The 14,773-nt window shown below is 39.7% G+C and overlaps 2 protein-coding genes and 1 long non-coding RNA gene across 3 annotated transcripts in view; 1 reads left to right on the top strand and 2 right to left on the bottom strand.

Annotated features, from left to right (window-relative positions):
- Positions 1–13: 13 nt before the first annotated feature.
- On the bottom strand, positions 14–2,111 carry LOC110441144. Its single transcript, XM_021484245.1, has 2 exons — positions 2,099–2,111; positions 14–1,320 (listed from the first exon to the last, which is right to left on the bottom strand). The coding sequence occupies exons 1-2, from the start codon at positions 2,109–2,111 to the stop codon at positions 14–16; spliced, it is 1,320 nt and encodes a 439-aa protein (XP_021339920.1).
- A 2,018-nt stretch (positions 2,112–4,129) lies between these two features.
- On the bottom strand, positions 4,130–5,487 carry LOC110440886. The gene is made up of 2 exons (XR_002461792.1): positions 5,331–5,487; positions 4,130–5,178 (listed from the first exon to the last, which is right to left on the bottom strand). It is a non-coding gene; the product is annotated as an uncharacterized LOC110440886 (long non-coding RNA).
- Positions 5,488–10,767: 5,280 nt separating this feature from the next.
- LOC110440868 (DNA damage-regulated autophagy modulator protein 2-like) overlaps positions 10,768–14,773 on the top strand; it is a 31,369-nt gene continuing 27,363 nt past the window's right edge. Inside the window, exons 1-2 of the mRNA XM_021483994.1 lie at positions 10,768–10,834; positions 11,237–11,359. Of these exons, the coding sequence (XP_021339669.1) occupies positions 11,311–11,359 (49 nt within the window). The 5' untranslated portion in view covers positions 10,768–10,834; positions 11,237–11,310. The remainder of the gene's footprint in view (positions 10,835–11,236; positions 11,360–14,773) is intronic.

The raw sequence follows: 14,773 nt of genomic DNA, 5'->3' as shown, positions 1-14,773 counted from the left end.
TACGACTGGAATATTAACCAGATATCTGGGGATATATGGGTGCAGCTGTGTGCCAGATAGCTGGGGGTATGGTTTCAGCTGTGTGCCAGATAGCTGGGGGTATGATTTCAGCTGTGTGCCAGATAGCTGGGGGTATGATTTCAGCTGTGTGCCAGATAGCTGGGGGTATGATTTCAGCTGTGTGCCAGATAGCTGGGGGTATGATTTCAGCTGTGTGCCAGATAGCTGGGGGTATGATTTCAGCTGTGTGCCAGATAGCTGGGGGTATGATTTCAGCTGTGTGCCAGATAGCTGGGGGTATGATTTCAGCTGTGTGCCAGATAGCTGGGGGTATGATTTCAGCTGTGTGCCAGATAGCTGGGGGTATGATTTCAGCTGTGTGCCAGATAGCTGGGGGTATGATTTCAGCTGTGTGCCAGATAGCTGGGGGTATGATTTCAGCTGTGTGCCAGATAGCTGGGGGTATGATTTCAGCTGTGTGCCAGATAGCTGGGGGTATGATTTCAGCTGTGTGCCAGATAGCTGGGGGTATGATTTCAGCTGTGTGCCAGATAGCTGGGGGTATGATTTCAGCTGTGTGCCAGATAGCTGGGGGTATGATTTCAGCTGTGTGCCAGATAGCTGGGGGTATGATTTCAGCTGTGTGCCAGATAGCTGGGGGTATGATTTCAGCTGTGTGCCAGATAGCTGGGGGTATGATTTCAGCTGTGTGCCAGATAGCTGGGGGTATGATTTCAGCTGTGTGCCAGATAGCTGGGGGTATGATTTCAGCTGTGTGCCAGATAGCTGGGGGTATGATTTCAGCTGTGTGCCAGATAGCTGGGGGTATGATTTCAGCTGTGTGCCAGATAGCTGGGGGTATGATTTCAGCTGTGTGCCAGATAGCTGGGGGTATGATTTCAGCTGTGTGCCAGATAGCTGGGGGTATGATTTCAGCTGTGTGCCAGATAGCTGGGGGTATGATTTCAGCTGTGTGCCAGATAGCTGGGGGTATGATTTCAGCTGTGTGCCAGATAGCTGGGGGTATGATTTCAGCTGTGTGCCAGATAGCTGGGGGTATGATTTCAGCTGTGTGCCAGATAGCTGGGGGTATGATTTCAGCTGTGTGCCAGATAGCTGGGGGTATGATTTCAGCTGTGTGCCAGATAGCTGGGGGTATGATTTCAGCTGTGTGCCAGATAGCTGGGGGTATGATTTCAGCTGTGTGCCAGATAGCTGGGGGTATGGTTTCAGCTGTGTGCCAGATAGCTGGGGGTATGGTTTCAGCTGTGTGCCAGATAGCTGTCAGTTGTTTTCCAGGTATAAGAGGATATCCTTTAGCTTTAAGGAATATGTGTTATCATTGCAGCAAAACCATAACCACTGATATTTTGTTAGGTACCCTACATGAAAACCCCCCAGAGCAAAACGTAGTAGGTAAAACAGGTGCTATAATTCACATGGTTTTTATGGAGATGTCACATGGTTATTATCCAGATGTCACATGATAGGTATCTGGATGTCACATAATTAGTATCTGGATATCATGTGATTAGTATCTGGATGTCACATGGTTATTGTCCAGATGTCACATGACTAGTATCTGGATGTCACATAATTAGTATCTGGATGTCACATGATTAGTATCTGGATGTCATATGGTTATTATCTGGATGTCACATGGTTATGATCCAGATGTCACATGGTTATTATCCAGATGTCACATGCTTATTGTCCAGATGTCACATGATTAGTATCTGAATGTCACATGGTTTTTATCCAGAGGTCACATGGTTATTATCCAGATGTCACATGCTTATTGTCCAGATGTCACATGGTTGTTATCTGGATGTCACATGATTAGTATCTGGATGTCACATGGTTTTTATCCAGAGGTCACATGGTTATTATCCAGATGTCACATGCTTATTGTCCAGATGTCACATGATTAGTGTCTGGATGTCACATGATTAGTATCTGGATGTCACATGGTTGTTATCTGGATGTCACATGGTTGTTATCTGGATGTCACATGGTTGTTATCTGGTTGATATCTGGATGTCACATGGTTGATATCTGGATGTCACATGGTTATTATCTGGATGTCATTGGTTGTTACCTGGATTTCGCATGATTGTCACATGAATGTTATTGACATGCAATAACTATTATTTGGATGATGCATGGTTACTATCGGGATGTCCAATGGCTATTAGTTGTTTTCTAGGTGTCACATAATTGTTTTCAAAATCACATGTTAACTCCATGTCACATGGTTGTGATACAGATATTATTGTGGATTGATATGTCGATATCAAATGGATCTAAATGACACATTGATGTTTTATAGATACATTTGGTAAATAATATTCTCATTCATCATTCATTATGTATCTGCTTTCCAAATTTAAGTTGCCATAATGTGTTTCAAATTATCAAGATAATTCAATGTCAAAATTGAGATTAGCTTACATTCACAATTTTATTTGTTTTATTAATTGAAATAGCTTCAGTATTGATTTCAAAAATGTCCAGCTTTGATAGTTGGATTGGGATGTTGCTATATCAGTTATTATTATGTTGATTCCATCTCACTAATTACCCCCATAGGGATTCACATTCTCCTCTACTTATCATCTCACTAATTACCCCCATAGGGATTCACATTCTTCTCTACTTATCATCTCACTAATTGCCCCCATAGGGATTCACATTCTTCTCTACTTATCATCTCGCTAATTACCCCCATAGGGATTCACATGCTCCTCTACTTATCATCTCACTAATTGCCCCCATAGGGATTCACATTCTTCTCTACTTATCATCTCGCTAATTACCCCCATAGGGATTCACATGCTCCTCTACTTATCATCTCACTAATTACCCCCATAGGGATTCACATTCTTCTCTACTTATCATCTCAAGTTCACACATTGTCATGCAAATGAAGGCATTGAGAAGAGAGAAATACAAACTTACAGATCTGTTGTAAATGTATTGAAGGAGGTTTGACTTAGACTGGTAACTTCTTACTTCCTCCTGCATTGTAAGCTCAAAGTGAGATTACAATAGTTCTATATAAACATACAGTCAATTGTTTTGTGGGGATAAAACAGAGATTACCTAAGAGAGACGACTGTTTATTAAGGAATGCTCTCTAAAGCAGATTTGACTGTATGATATATGTTTATTGATAATTGAATTGAATTCCAAAAAGTTAATGTTCAGCTGATCTGTTCATAGGTCAGAGAGCTTATGTTGTACCCTCGGATTGAGTTTGAGTGAGGGTTCAGGATAGGTTTTTCTGTAGGACATTGGGGTTCATTGTGTGGGTTTGGGGGATGCCTTACCTTGATGAAGTGAAGCCAAAATTGACAATATTATTGTGATTACTTGGTAAATGATGTTTTTGTCTTTTTTCCCCCCATTTTGTTTGTACTGAATTTTTCAACCTAAATCACTAGATTAAATTTCTTGGTGTAAGTTATGTGAATGTGTTTCATTGATTTAACACATGTTTACTGGCATACTGATATTTAACATCGAGTGTCTAGCATTACTGCAGTGAAGTCAGTACTGATGATGTTTGACCCGTCAGTGTCTACGAGGTCCAATGGGGGTCAAATAGAAGTGAGAGTCATTTTGTGACGAAGGAATAATGTATAAACAGGTGTGTGCTAGGTGGCGTTGACACCATTGCTGGTATAGTTTATATTTTCTGACCGTTTTAGATATTACTTTTACAGGATGTACCTGTATGTTATTACTGTAGTAGGATTTACAGGTGTGTCATTTACAGGATGTACCTGTATGTTATTACTGTAGTAGGATTTGCAGGTGTGTCATTTACAGGATGTACCTGTATGTTATAACTGTAGTAGGATTTACAGGTGTGTCATTTACTGGATGTACCTGTATGTTATTACTGTAGTAGGATTTACAGGTGTGTCATTTACGACACACGTGCAGTAAGAGCTTTAAATAACGTTGTATACATTACAGCTAATTCATATGCATTTGACAAGATTACATATTTGTTGTGACATAATATTTCAAAAGTAGTGTTTGATAGTTTAATTTATAGCTGTGTATTTTTATATGAATGTGTATTATAAAACATGCTGATTCTTGTTTTTGCTGTGTTTGTCTACCCATTTTTTTTTTTACCGCCATTGACAGATACGAAATGTCAGAGGTCACAGATCACTGCCAAATAAAGTACAAAGCTGCCTCAAGCGGTAACCGTAACATATTACTTCTCTACAAAGACAATCACGGATTACACATGTCAAAGTTGTTTTAAAAAAGAGTTGTTTCAAGTTCTGTATGATCATGAAATTGTCAATTGTAATGATGATTAATATTTTTTTTGAGATGGTAGAAAATCTTGACAGAACTGGCTACCAAAACTGCATGTTGATATGATCCTACTATATTATCATAATTCATCATTTGCTCCTGACAGTTATTCAATGTTTTATTGGGATTTGTGCATGTGTGTTTATGATGGGTGACCTGAATGCTTTTCCCCAGCAATGGAGGATGATGATGGACGGAGAGGGGGTAACCGGTGTATGTTTTCAGCATGAGATATACATTATAATCCATGATCAGTTGTTCAGAGAACATAAAATTCAAGTTCAGTGAAGTGTAAGTTTGTATTGACGTAAGAGAAGTAAGTTCATGATCATTGGGAGAACTTGTATAGTGTGAGTGTGTATTGAAGTAAGTTCATTGGGAGAACTTGTGTAGTGTGAGTGTGTATTGAAGTAAGTTCATTGGGAGAACTTGTATAGTGTGAGTGTGTATTGACGTAAGAGTGTAAGTTCATTGGGAGAACTTGTATAGTGTGAGTGTGGATTGACGTAAGAGAATAAGTTCATTGGGAGAACTTGTATAGTGTGAGTGTGTATTGAAGTAAGAGTGTAAGTTCATTGGGAGAACTTGTATAGTGAGTGTGTATTGACGAAAGAGTATAAGTTCATTGGGAGAACTTGTATAGTGTGAGTGTGTATTGACGTAAGAGTGTAAGTTCATTGGGAGAACTTGTATAGTGAGTGAGTATTGACTTAAGAGAATAAGTTCATTGGGAGAACTTGTATAGTGTGAGTGTGTATTGACGTAAGAGTATAATTTCATTGGGAGAACTTGTATAGTGTGAGTGTGTATTGAAGTAAGAGTGTAAGTTCATTGGGAGAACTTGTATAGTGCGTGAGTATTGAGATAAAAGAACAAGTTCATTGGGAGAACTTGTATAGTGTGAGTGTGTATTGAAGTAAGAGTGTAAGTTCATTGGGGGAACTTGTATAGTGAGTGTGTATTGACGAAAGAGTAGAAGTTCATTGGGAGACCTTGTATAGTGTGAGTGTGTATTGACGTAAGAGTGTAAGTTCATTGGGAGAACTTGCATAGTGAGGGTGTATTGACGTAAGAGTAGAAGTTCATTGGGAGAACTAGTATAGTGTGAGTGTGTATTGACGTAAGAGTGCAAGTTCATTGGGAGAACTTGTATAGTGAGTGGGTGTTGACTTAAGAGAATAAGTTCATTGGGAGAACTTTTATAGTGGGAGTGTGTATTGACGTAAGAGTATAATTTCATTGGGAGAACTTGTACAGTGTGAGTGTGTATTGACGTAAGAGTGTAAGTGCAATGGGAGAACTTGTATAGTGAGTGTGTATTGACGTAAGAGTAGAAGTTCATTGGGAGAACTAGTATAGTGTGGGTGTGTATTGACGTAAGAGTATAATTTCATTGGGAGAACTTGTATAGTGTGAGTGTGTATTGAAGTAAGAGTGTAAGTTCATTGGGGGAACTTGTATAGTGAGTGTGTATTGACGAAAGAGTAGAAGTTCATTGGGAGACCTTGTATAGTGTGAGTGTGTATTGACGTAAGAGGGTAAGTTCATTGGGAGAACTTGTATAGTGAGTGGGTGTTGACTTAAGAGAATAAGTTCATTGGGAGAACTTTTATAGTGGGAGTGTGTATTGACGTAAGAGTATAATTTCATTGGGAGAACTTGTACAGTGTGAGTGTTTATTGACGTAAGAGTGTAAGTTCAATGGGAGCACTTGTATAGTGAGTGTGTATTGACGTAAGAGTAGAAGTTCATTGGGAGAACTAGTATAGTGTGAGTGTGTATTGACGTAAGAGTATAATTTAATTGAGAGAACTTGTATAGTGTGAGTGTGTATTGACGTAAGAGAATAAGTTCATTGGGAGAACTTGTACAGTGTGAGTGTGTATTGAAGTAAGAGTATAAGTTCATTGTAGTATGGAAGTTTGTATAACAAAACAAATCCTTATACATGTGTATATGTAGTACAGTTTCACGCTACTCTCTTTATGATAACAATAACTAGCTAGAAAGCTGCTAGTGTCTAGTATAGGTTAAATCCCTGATATTCCTAGGATACGTTTGGGTATTCATCCCCTGCACATTGTACCAATATTGTTCTTGTAAGGGAAACATTGAGTGCAAATATTGTAAATTTTGATGTAAATAGAAAAAAAGCAATTACTAATAGTACAATTTCCTCTCGTAATAAACACCTCATTGCCTGTCGTCTTACAGTGAGGTGACACTATTGATTTGTCTCAACTACCTACCTTTAAGCATTCTAGTTCAGTGATTGGCTGTAAATTATAACCTCATAAGAACTTGATGTCGTCAATGTTTAACATATACTTGCCAATTTTTAATTTAAGAGTAAATAGTTTTCAGAACTCTTTTCTGTAAGATCCAATTATTTTCATTAATTTCATATGTCCCCATTAAGGTGAAAGACAGGAGTGATGGAGTCATTCTTAATATATCTGTCGTTATACGTTTATAAATTATTTATATAATGAATAAAACAATTCAAATGAAAAAGAACTTCGCAGCATTGTGTTTATTTACTGCAGTAGAATCCGTCATATTGTATTGTGCATGTTTGTAAGAGAGACAACGGGCACCTGATAATTCGTTAGTTATATTTGGACCTAAACTAAGAAGTTCAGATTAATTGGACACTTTTAAGGCCTTAGATCAACTTTCGGTAAAAATAACACCCCAGTGATGATCGTGTAAAACACTCTGAACACCTTAGTTTAGGTCCACATATAGCTGTAACAAATTATCAGGTCCCTTGTTTGAGAGTGACATGTCAGTATTTCTCATTTTTAGCGCATCTGCCACAATAAGGTAAGGCAATTAAAGGATGGAACTGTACGATAGTAACTATTCCAACCAGGAGGACATTTCTACTGTTATGCTAGCTCGTGATTCCTGTTATCTTATAGAAGGAATGCAGAATCTTAACAGTTGCCAGACTCTCGTATCACCCTCAAAGTGGCGCATCCTATCATACATTGTATTCCAATGCTGTAGGGAAGACACGTTATCGTGAGATACTGAAGACGGTCCTTCAGAGTTTGTTGGAATTCCACATGTTCCGTAATTGTAATCAAATAGTTGTTTTGAAATCGTCAAACCCCCCAGGTTATCAACGGAGTGTATTCGAGTAATTATTTAGGCCTTTATCTTTTTATTGAACCTGGTCTGTTTAAGATCGACTTTGCGGCTTAGCGTGAATTGTACCTTGTGTGTATATTGACATCTTGAATGCTTGTAAATTGAAACACATACGATGAACACAAAAGTTACATTTTTTTATTGATTTCATATCTTGATACCTATATGATACGTATGATTGCAATCACCAATGTTTTTGTAATATGTTTTCATCATTGAGATCAATGAATATCTTCATTACGTATTACAATGACTGGATCAAACAATGGACGATTGTCTGTGAAAGGTTCACTGCATTACAGTTAGATATCGGTTACCAACATATTAACATCTGTTTAATATCAATCTTCTGTTTGTACCATAGAAACATGTTTGTAAAGATTCATACTATCCTTAAATCTACAGCGATATCTCTGACAGAATCAATGGGAAAGGGATCGATACATTTTGAAGTCATCTCCATAAGCTTATAACTGTCTTTATGTAGGCGTAGATGTACCGTTAATACAGAATCTGCTCCGTGGACCAGAACCTGCATGTCGGAGTCGCCACATCCTCGACTTTCTAGGTGTTGTGCTCACTTTCGTTCTCTGTAATCGAAGGCATGCTGTTAGCTACAACCATTCCGGATTGATCCTTTCTTCGAACGGTACATCCTTGCAACATTTCTTTGAAGTTCGGGATGCTATCGACGTGTTTGTGTACGTGACAAAAGCCTTTTCCCCTCAGGTACAGCAGTGGACCTGACCCAATGTGTATACATTGTGTAGTTTGGACCAAATGCACAATACTATGCATAAAAAGCACTACGTATAACGTTTTTCAATTCACCGACAATCTGTCCCTGTCGTGACGAACCGATTAGTCGACACGACTGACTGTGTCAATGATCAAAGAAAATAGTAAAATTAGCCTCAACCCTAAAATACGTAGTGCATTTCGTCCAAACCACACACTGTATACACATCGGGTCAGGTCCACTGCTGTACCTGAGGGGAAACGGCTTTTGTCACGTTCACAAACACGTCGGTAGCATCCCGAACTTCAAAGAAATGTTGCAAAGATTTACCGTTCAGAGTTTGGATACGATTATAATCAGTTCACTTTCACCCAGGCACCCGTCCTCATGTGACCCTGGCTAGGCACCGGCCTCATATGACCCTGGCTGTTGTGTCTCCACAGACACCCGCCGTCATGGGACCCTGGCTGTTGTGTCTCAACAGACACCCGCCCTCATGTGACACTGGCTGTTGTGTCTCCCCAGGCACCGGCCTCATATGAGCCTGGCTGTTGTGTCTCTACAGGCACCGGCCTCATATGACCCCGGCTTTCGTGTCTCCACAGGCACCGGCCTAATATGACCCTGGCAGGTGTGTCTCCTCAGGCACCCGTCCACATATGACCCTGGCTGTTGTGTCTCCACAGACACCCGCCCTCATGTGACCCTGGCTGTTGTGTCTCCACAGGCACATGCCTAATATGACCCTGGCTGTTGTGTCTCCTCAGGCACCCGTCCACATATGACCCTGGCTGTTGTGTCTCCACAGGCACCGGCCTCATATGACCCTGGCTGTTGTGTCTCCACAGACCCCCGTCCACATATGATCCTGGCTGTTGTGTCTCCACAGACACCCGTCTACCTATGATCCTGGCTGTTGTGTCTCTACAGGCACCGGCCTCATATGACCCTGGCTGTTGTGTCTACACAGGCACCCGTCCACATATGACCCTGGCTGTTGTGTCTCCACAGGCACCGGCCTCATATGACATTGGCTGTTGTGTCTACACAGGCACTCGTCCACATATGACCCTGGCTGTTGTGTCTCCCCAGACACCCGTCCACATATGATCCTGGCTGTTGTGTCTCCACAGACACCCGTCCACATATGATCCTGGCTGTTGTGTCTCCACAGACACCCGTCCTCATATGTCCCTGGCTGTTGTGTCTCCCCAGACACCCGTCCACATATGACCCTGGCTGTTGTGTGTCCCCAGACACCCGTCCTCATATGATCCTGGCTGTTGTGTCTCCACAGACACCCGTCTACCTATGATCCTGGCTGTTGTGTCTCCCCAGAATTTCGTCCTCATATGATCCTGGCTGTTGTGTCTTCCCAGACACCCGTCCTCATATGACCTTGGCTGTTGTGTCTCCCCAGACACCCGTCCACATATGACCCTGTCTGTTGAGGTGATTTGTGAAAGTATACAGAGATGGAGAATTTCTTATATTATTAGGTATGGCATTCCATTCCCTTATGGCAGTGGGTACGAAGTCATATACATCTTAGTTCTACTTGATGGTGGATGTATATATAAATTGGTTCTTAAGTTATGACCTTGGACAGCTCCTGTCACAGGAAGAAGCGAATTCTCCAAATATAATGGTGCAGCACCATGATATATTTTGTACAAAGTTTCCATCCTATATGCGACACTGTTTCCCAACCTGTTTCTAATATAATTGAGTTGGACAATGCAGATTTTGTTTCTCCGGTCACAATAAATTGACATTACACCATATCCTGTAAAAGTGGCAATTTTTCGCGGTGTGGAACTATTGGCGTTTTTCTCATTGAGTAAATTAGCGCGTAAAATATCCACACGGGAATACTAATTTGTAGAAATAGAATACATAGATTTAAGAACTATAGCCAACGCGAAAATTTCCACATCGCGATCAGTTTAAATGGTGACAACGCGAACATTTCCACTTTACAGTGTTACGTATACGATTTCAATTACTTTATGGTCTTGTAAAGTGTTAAACGGACATTAAATTTCTAACAGAGTTTAACTTAGTAATTCATTTGGTACTTTTCCCTAGCTGTAGAACAAAGAACAGTGTCAGCTCAATTAGGCTAGTAAATATAATTTGGTTTATTGTATCCCGACCGACCTTGATTTTTTATCAGTTCTCGCGAAGTTGAAACCAATGAGGTGAAAAACAAGATTGTAAAAATGACACTAAAAACAAGTGGTAAAACCCTTATCTTTATAACCATACCGCAATATTACGTAGGCTGCACCAGCTAAGCTACCTACAATCACTGGTCTGCTGTAGTTATTGAGGGTGTAGTGGTTATCGCTCTGTCGGCACCATAATAGGGTACTTTCGCGTGTGGTTTCAGCATGGTTTTAGATTTTATATCATCGTTTTGATTTATAAAACAGGAAGTTATCAATATAAAAATCAATGCTAGTTGTGTCTTTATTTACATTGAAATAGGTAATAAAATGCTGAAGTGTACCGCCATTTTGGGCTGTCATAAATCGAAAGGCAAGCACATTGAGAAACCAGATTTTGAGCTTGGCGACTTTCACGCAGACTATCCACATGGTAAGTAGTGCACGTTGATACTCTTATTGTGCCCTATATCAAAATTATTAGATTACACCCACACGATGTTATTTTTGGTAAAAAAAGCTACAATATATATATCTCGCTTTGTTGGCATCATATTTGAGCTTTATTTATTTAGAGGAAACAACAGGATAAATGCATCACTGTCCAATACATAAGAATATCAAGCAGAAACTCGAAATATACGCATGCCTTATGTTCTAGAACATATGAAGGTTATGGGTAGAGAAATCGAAAAGCATCCACATATTTTACCATTTTTTTTTTTTTTTTTTTTTTAAGTCTTTTATTCTTTCGCTCTCTTTTCTTTGAACTTACGACTTAATTGTTATTCGGGATCAAAAAGGGGTAAAACAGCATAATGTATCAAACTTTTAGAAGAGTGACCTGCCTACCCCTGTGATATCAACTATATAAGCGAGGCGTCAAGAAACGGATTGTGAAAAAACCGGATGTCTCAGCACAACGAGATGGCGGAGGGATTCACCGTAAGCTTGACCGGTAAGTAACAAAAGACACAAAATAAAACAGCATTATTAAAATTTGGAAAACCAAACTGGGTGTGATATGTAAGTATAATAGTGATGAATATTATACCTTCCAAAACCGAAATAGCTTTCCTTACTCCCGGTACATTGGATAAACCCGCTAGGAGTTGGTAGACATTTTTGGTTACCCACTAATGTGTTACACCCTGGGAAATATTTCATTCGTCAATCTTTTAATTATGACTTAATAACGATGCTTTGCGACGTCATCTTCCATTGTACAGTCATAGTTCATGGCAGCTTTCCTCAAATCGGAAACAGGAAAATTTATTACCAGGAGGAACAGGTGGTTTTCTAGCTATACTATCTGAACGTTGTGGGAGAATATAGTCCCCAAACTCGCGATGATTGATTATCATGTTTATCTAACTCTGTTCAGATAATGTTCAAATTGTAAAAGACATTCAGTAACCCTCATACCTTTATATGATTTGAAAATTAACTCAGAAAAGCATGAAAACAAACCAATCATCACTCGTTGGGGAAACTCGATTTATTCTTGAGATTAGGAGAAATAACCGGGAAACCTACTTGACAAATTGTGGTCGAATTGGCGAACATCGGAAGTTACTTTGCGGATACAATTTCGTCAATATATTTTTTCACCAAAACCTCGTCTCTCAAAAGCCTATACACTAAAAAGGAAAATAAACTGTTAATGAAAACATAAATAGTATATTAAGTGAAAAGTACAAAGCTAGAACAGTTAAAACGGTTCGTAGATAGGTAGAAGATTATGATGTCTTTGCAGGGTAACGGTCGTACCTTAGGACGCTACGGGTCAGTTATTTCTCACAACCAACCTGCATAAGTAAACAAAGTAAAGCATGGATACGATGTCTTAAACCTAGAACTTCATTACCAAGAGGTATTGAACTGGCTGACTGGGCAGCTGTTGGTAGTATTTTGTAGTACATACATCAAACCAGAACCAGCCGTGAAGTAGAGATGGGACAGATAACGTTGTCGTTAATACCGAGAGGATAGGTGGTGTTCAGCGTCTGATCAGTGTCGTATCTTGTAGAAGATCTGCTGATCATCCCAATTTTGGCAATGGTCATTTGGAACATCCTATCCTGCATGTCGGCATCTTGAAATGTCTTTCAACTGCCAGGTCCTGACGCTTCTTCTTGATGGTTAAGAGGCATTTTGGTCTTACCTACATAACCTCTCCAGCATAATGCAATTGACACCTTGAACATGTGATTGATCAGGTATATCGCATTGGCTGATTGTGTTGATGGTGATGGTGTACGGGCAGAGTTTGTTCATCTCATTGTAATATGTCTAGTGATCAGTGACGGCACAAGGGTAGGCGTTAGTGAATGTAGCTTAAACTATCCAACATGGCTCGAATTCATGAAACCATTCTTGTGCTCAATCATGGATTTTATGCTCGTGCCTTATTTCTTATTCCCGTTATAAATCATCAAAAAATACCTTTTTTGTCAATGATTTGAAAACTATTTGAAGGGTCTAAAAGTGGAATACTGTTTGCAATATTTACTATTGACTTTTTGATCATGTCTGACATGTTATAAGCGGGAAACAAAAAAGACAGTTTGAGCACAGAATCCATGCTTGAGCATGAGAACGGTTTAATGAATATGGGCCCATATCTGTAAGTGTAATCGGTCTGCTGCAAGCAAGCTGTGGTGGTTGCGGAAAGTTGTTTCTGAGTTAACTGCTGCTTAAAAAAGACAGTGGTTCTAAAATATAGCAAATAAAGGTGGCATGTATGGCCGGGAGGTAACCACATAATGTGCTCTTTCATTTGTGGAACTGACGTAGCATTGAAGTAGAATCCCCCGCTCCAGGTTTTTCAGAGAAAGTTTCTTAGGTGTGACCTCAACTCCGAATAACGGCGTGAAAAGATGTCGTCATCCAAAACAATATTCTTATTCTCAGCGTTTGGGTATAAATAATACCACTGGTTGTGTGTGGTTAGTGATTGCTGGACAGATGGAGGTACTGTTGTTGGTAGGTTTACAAAATAGATCAGGGTCCGTATTCATGAAACCATTCTCATGCTCTAACTTGTATTTTGTGCTAAAGTCGAATTTTTTGTTCCCGTTTTAAATTTAAAAAAAAAAGTTGTTTTGCCAATGATTTGGAAAAACATTGCAGAGACTTAAAGCCGAAAACTGTGTTCAATCTTTACATTTGGCTTTATGTTCGTTTGACATGATTTAAGCAAGTTACAAGAAATCTTGTTTGAGCACAAAACCCGTGCTTGAGCATGAGAACGGTTTCATGAATACGGCCCCTGTTCCTATTTCGCCGTTCGTAAGTTTAGAGCAAGTATCCAAAAAGCGTATTTTTCTAAGTCATTCGCAAAACTAATGAACTCGTCAATGAAGTCTCGACCAGATGTCAACTTTATCTCAATGACTTAACGAATCTTAACTATCTGAGTAGAGGGGGTCAGCTGCAAGTCAATTTTATTCCAAGTGACTCATACATACTGTATATTAGCGTATAATGGTGCTGATGGCCGTTCCACGGACTTGAAAGTAGTTCTCCATAGTATATATAATTGTTAAATTAGACAACAAGCCTCAGCTGTCATGACAGTCTTAGATCACTGTAATTGTAAGTAACAGTTAAATATTTAAATAAATACCTGTCTACTCTGACTGGATTACGTACTCGCTCTTACATATGTATCCTCGTGACTATGTACATATGTATCCTCGTGACTATGTACATAGTCACGAGGATACCTATGTACATAGTCACGGGGATACCTATGTACATAGTCACGAGAATACCTATGTACAAAGTCACGAGGATACCTATGTACATAGGTATCCTCGTGACTTTGTACATAGGTATTCTCGTGACTATGTACATAGGTATCCTCCCGACTATGTACATATGTATCCTCCTGCCGATGTACATAGGTATCCTCCTGACTACGTACATAGGGATCCTCGTGACTATGTACATAGGTACCCTCTTGACTATGTACATAGGTATCCTCGTCACTATGTACATAGGTATCCTCGTGATTATGTACATATGTATCCTCGTGACTATGTACATAGTTACCCTCCTGAGTATGTACATAGGGATCCTCGTGACTATGTACATAGGTATCCTCGCGACTATGTACATATGTATCCTCCTGCCGATGTACATAGGTATCCTCCTGACTACGTACATAGGTATCCTCGTGACTATGTACATAGATATCCTCCTGACTATGTACATAGGTATCCTCCTGACTATGTACATATGTATCCTCCTGCCTATGTACATAGGTATCCTCCTGACTATGTACATAGGTATCCTCGTGAGTATGTACATAGGTACCCTCGTGACTATGTACATAGGTATCCTCGTGACTATGTACATAGGTATCCTC

Source organism: Mizuhopecten yessoensis, unplaced genomic scaffold, assembly GCF_002113885.1.
Source record: "Mizuhopecten yessoensis strain PY_sf001 unplaced genomic scaffold, ASM211388v2 scaffold1779, whole genome shotgun sequence".
Classification (NCBI taxonomy): Eukaryota; Metazoa; Mollusca; class Bivalvia; order Pectinida; family Pectinidae; genus Mizuhopecten; species Mizuhopecten yessoensis.
Note: the sequence above shows the minus strand (reverse complement) of the source record. Positions and strands in the feature narration are given on the sequence as shown.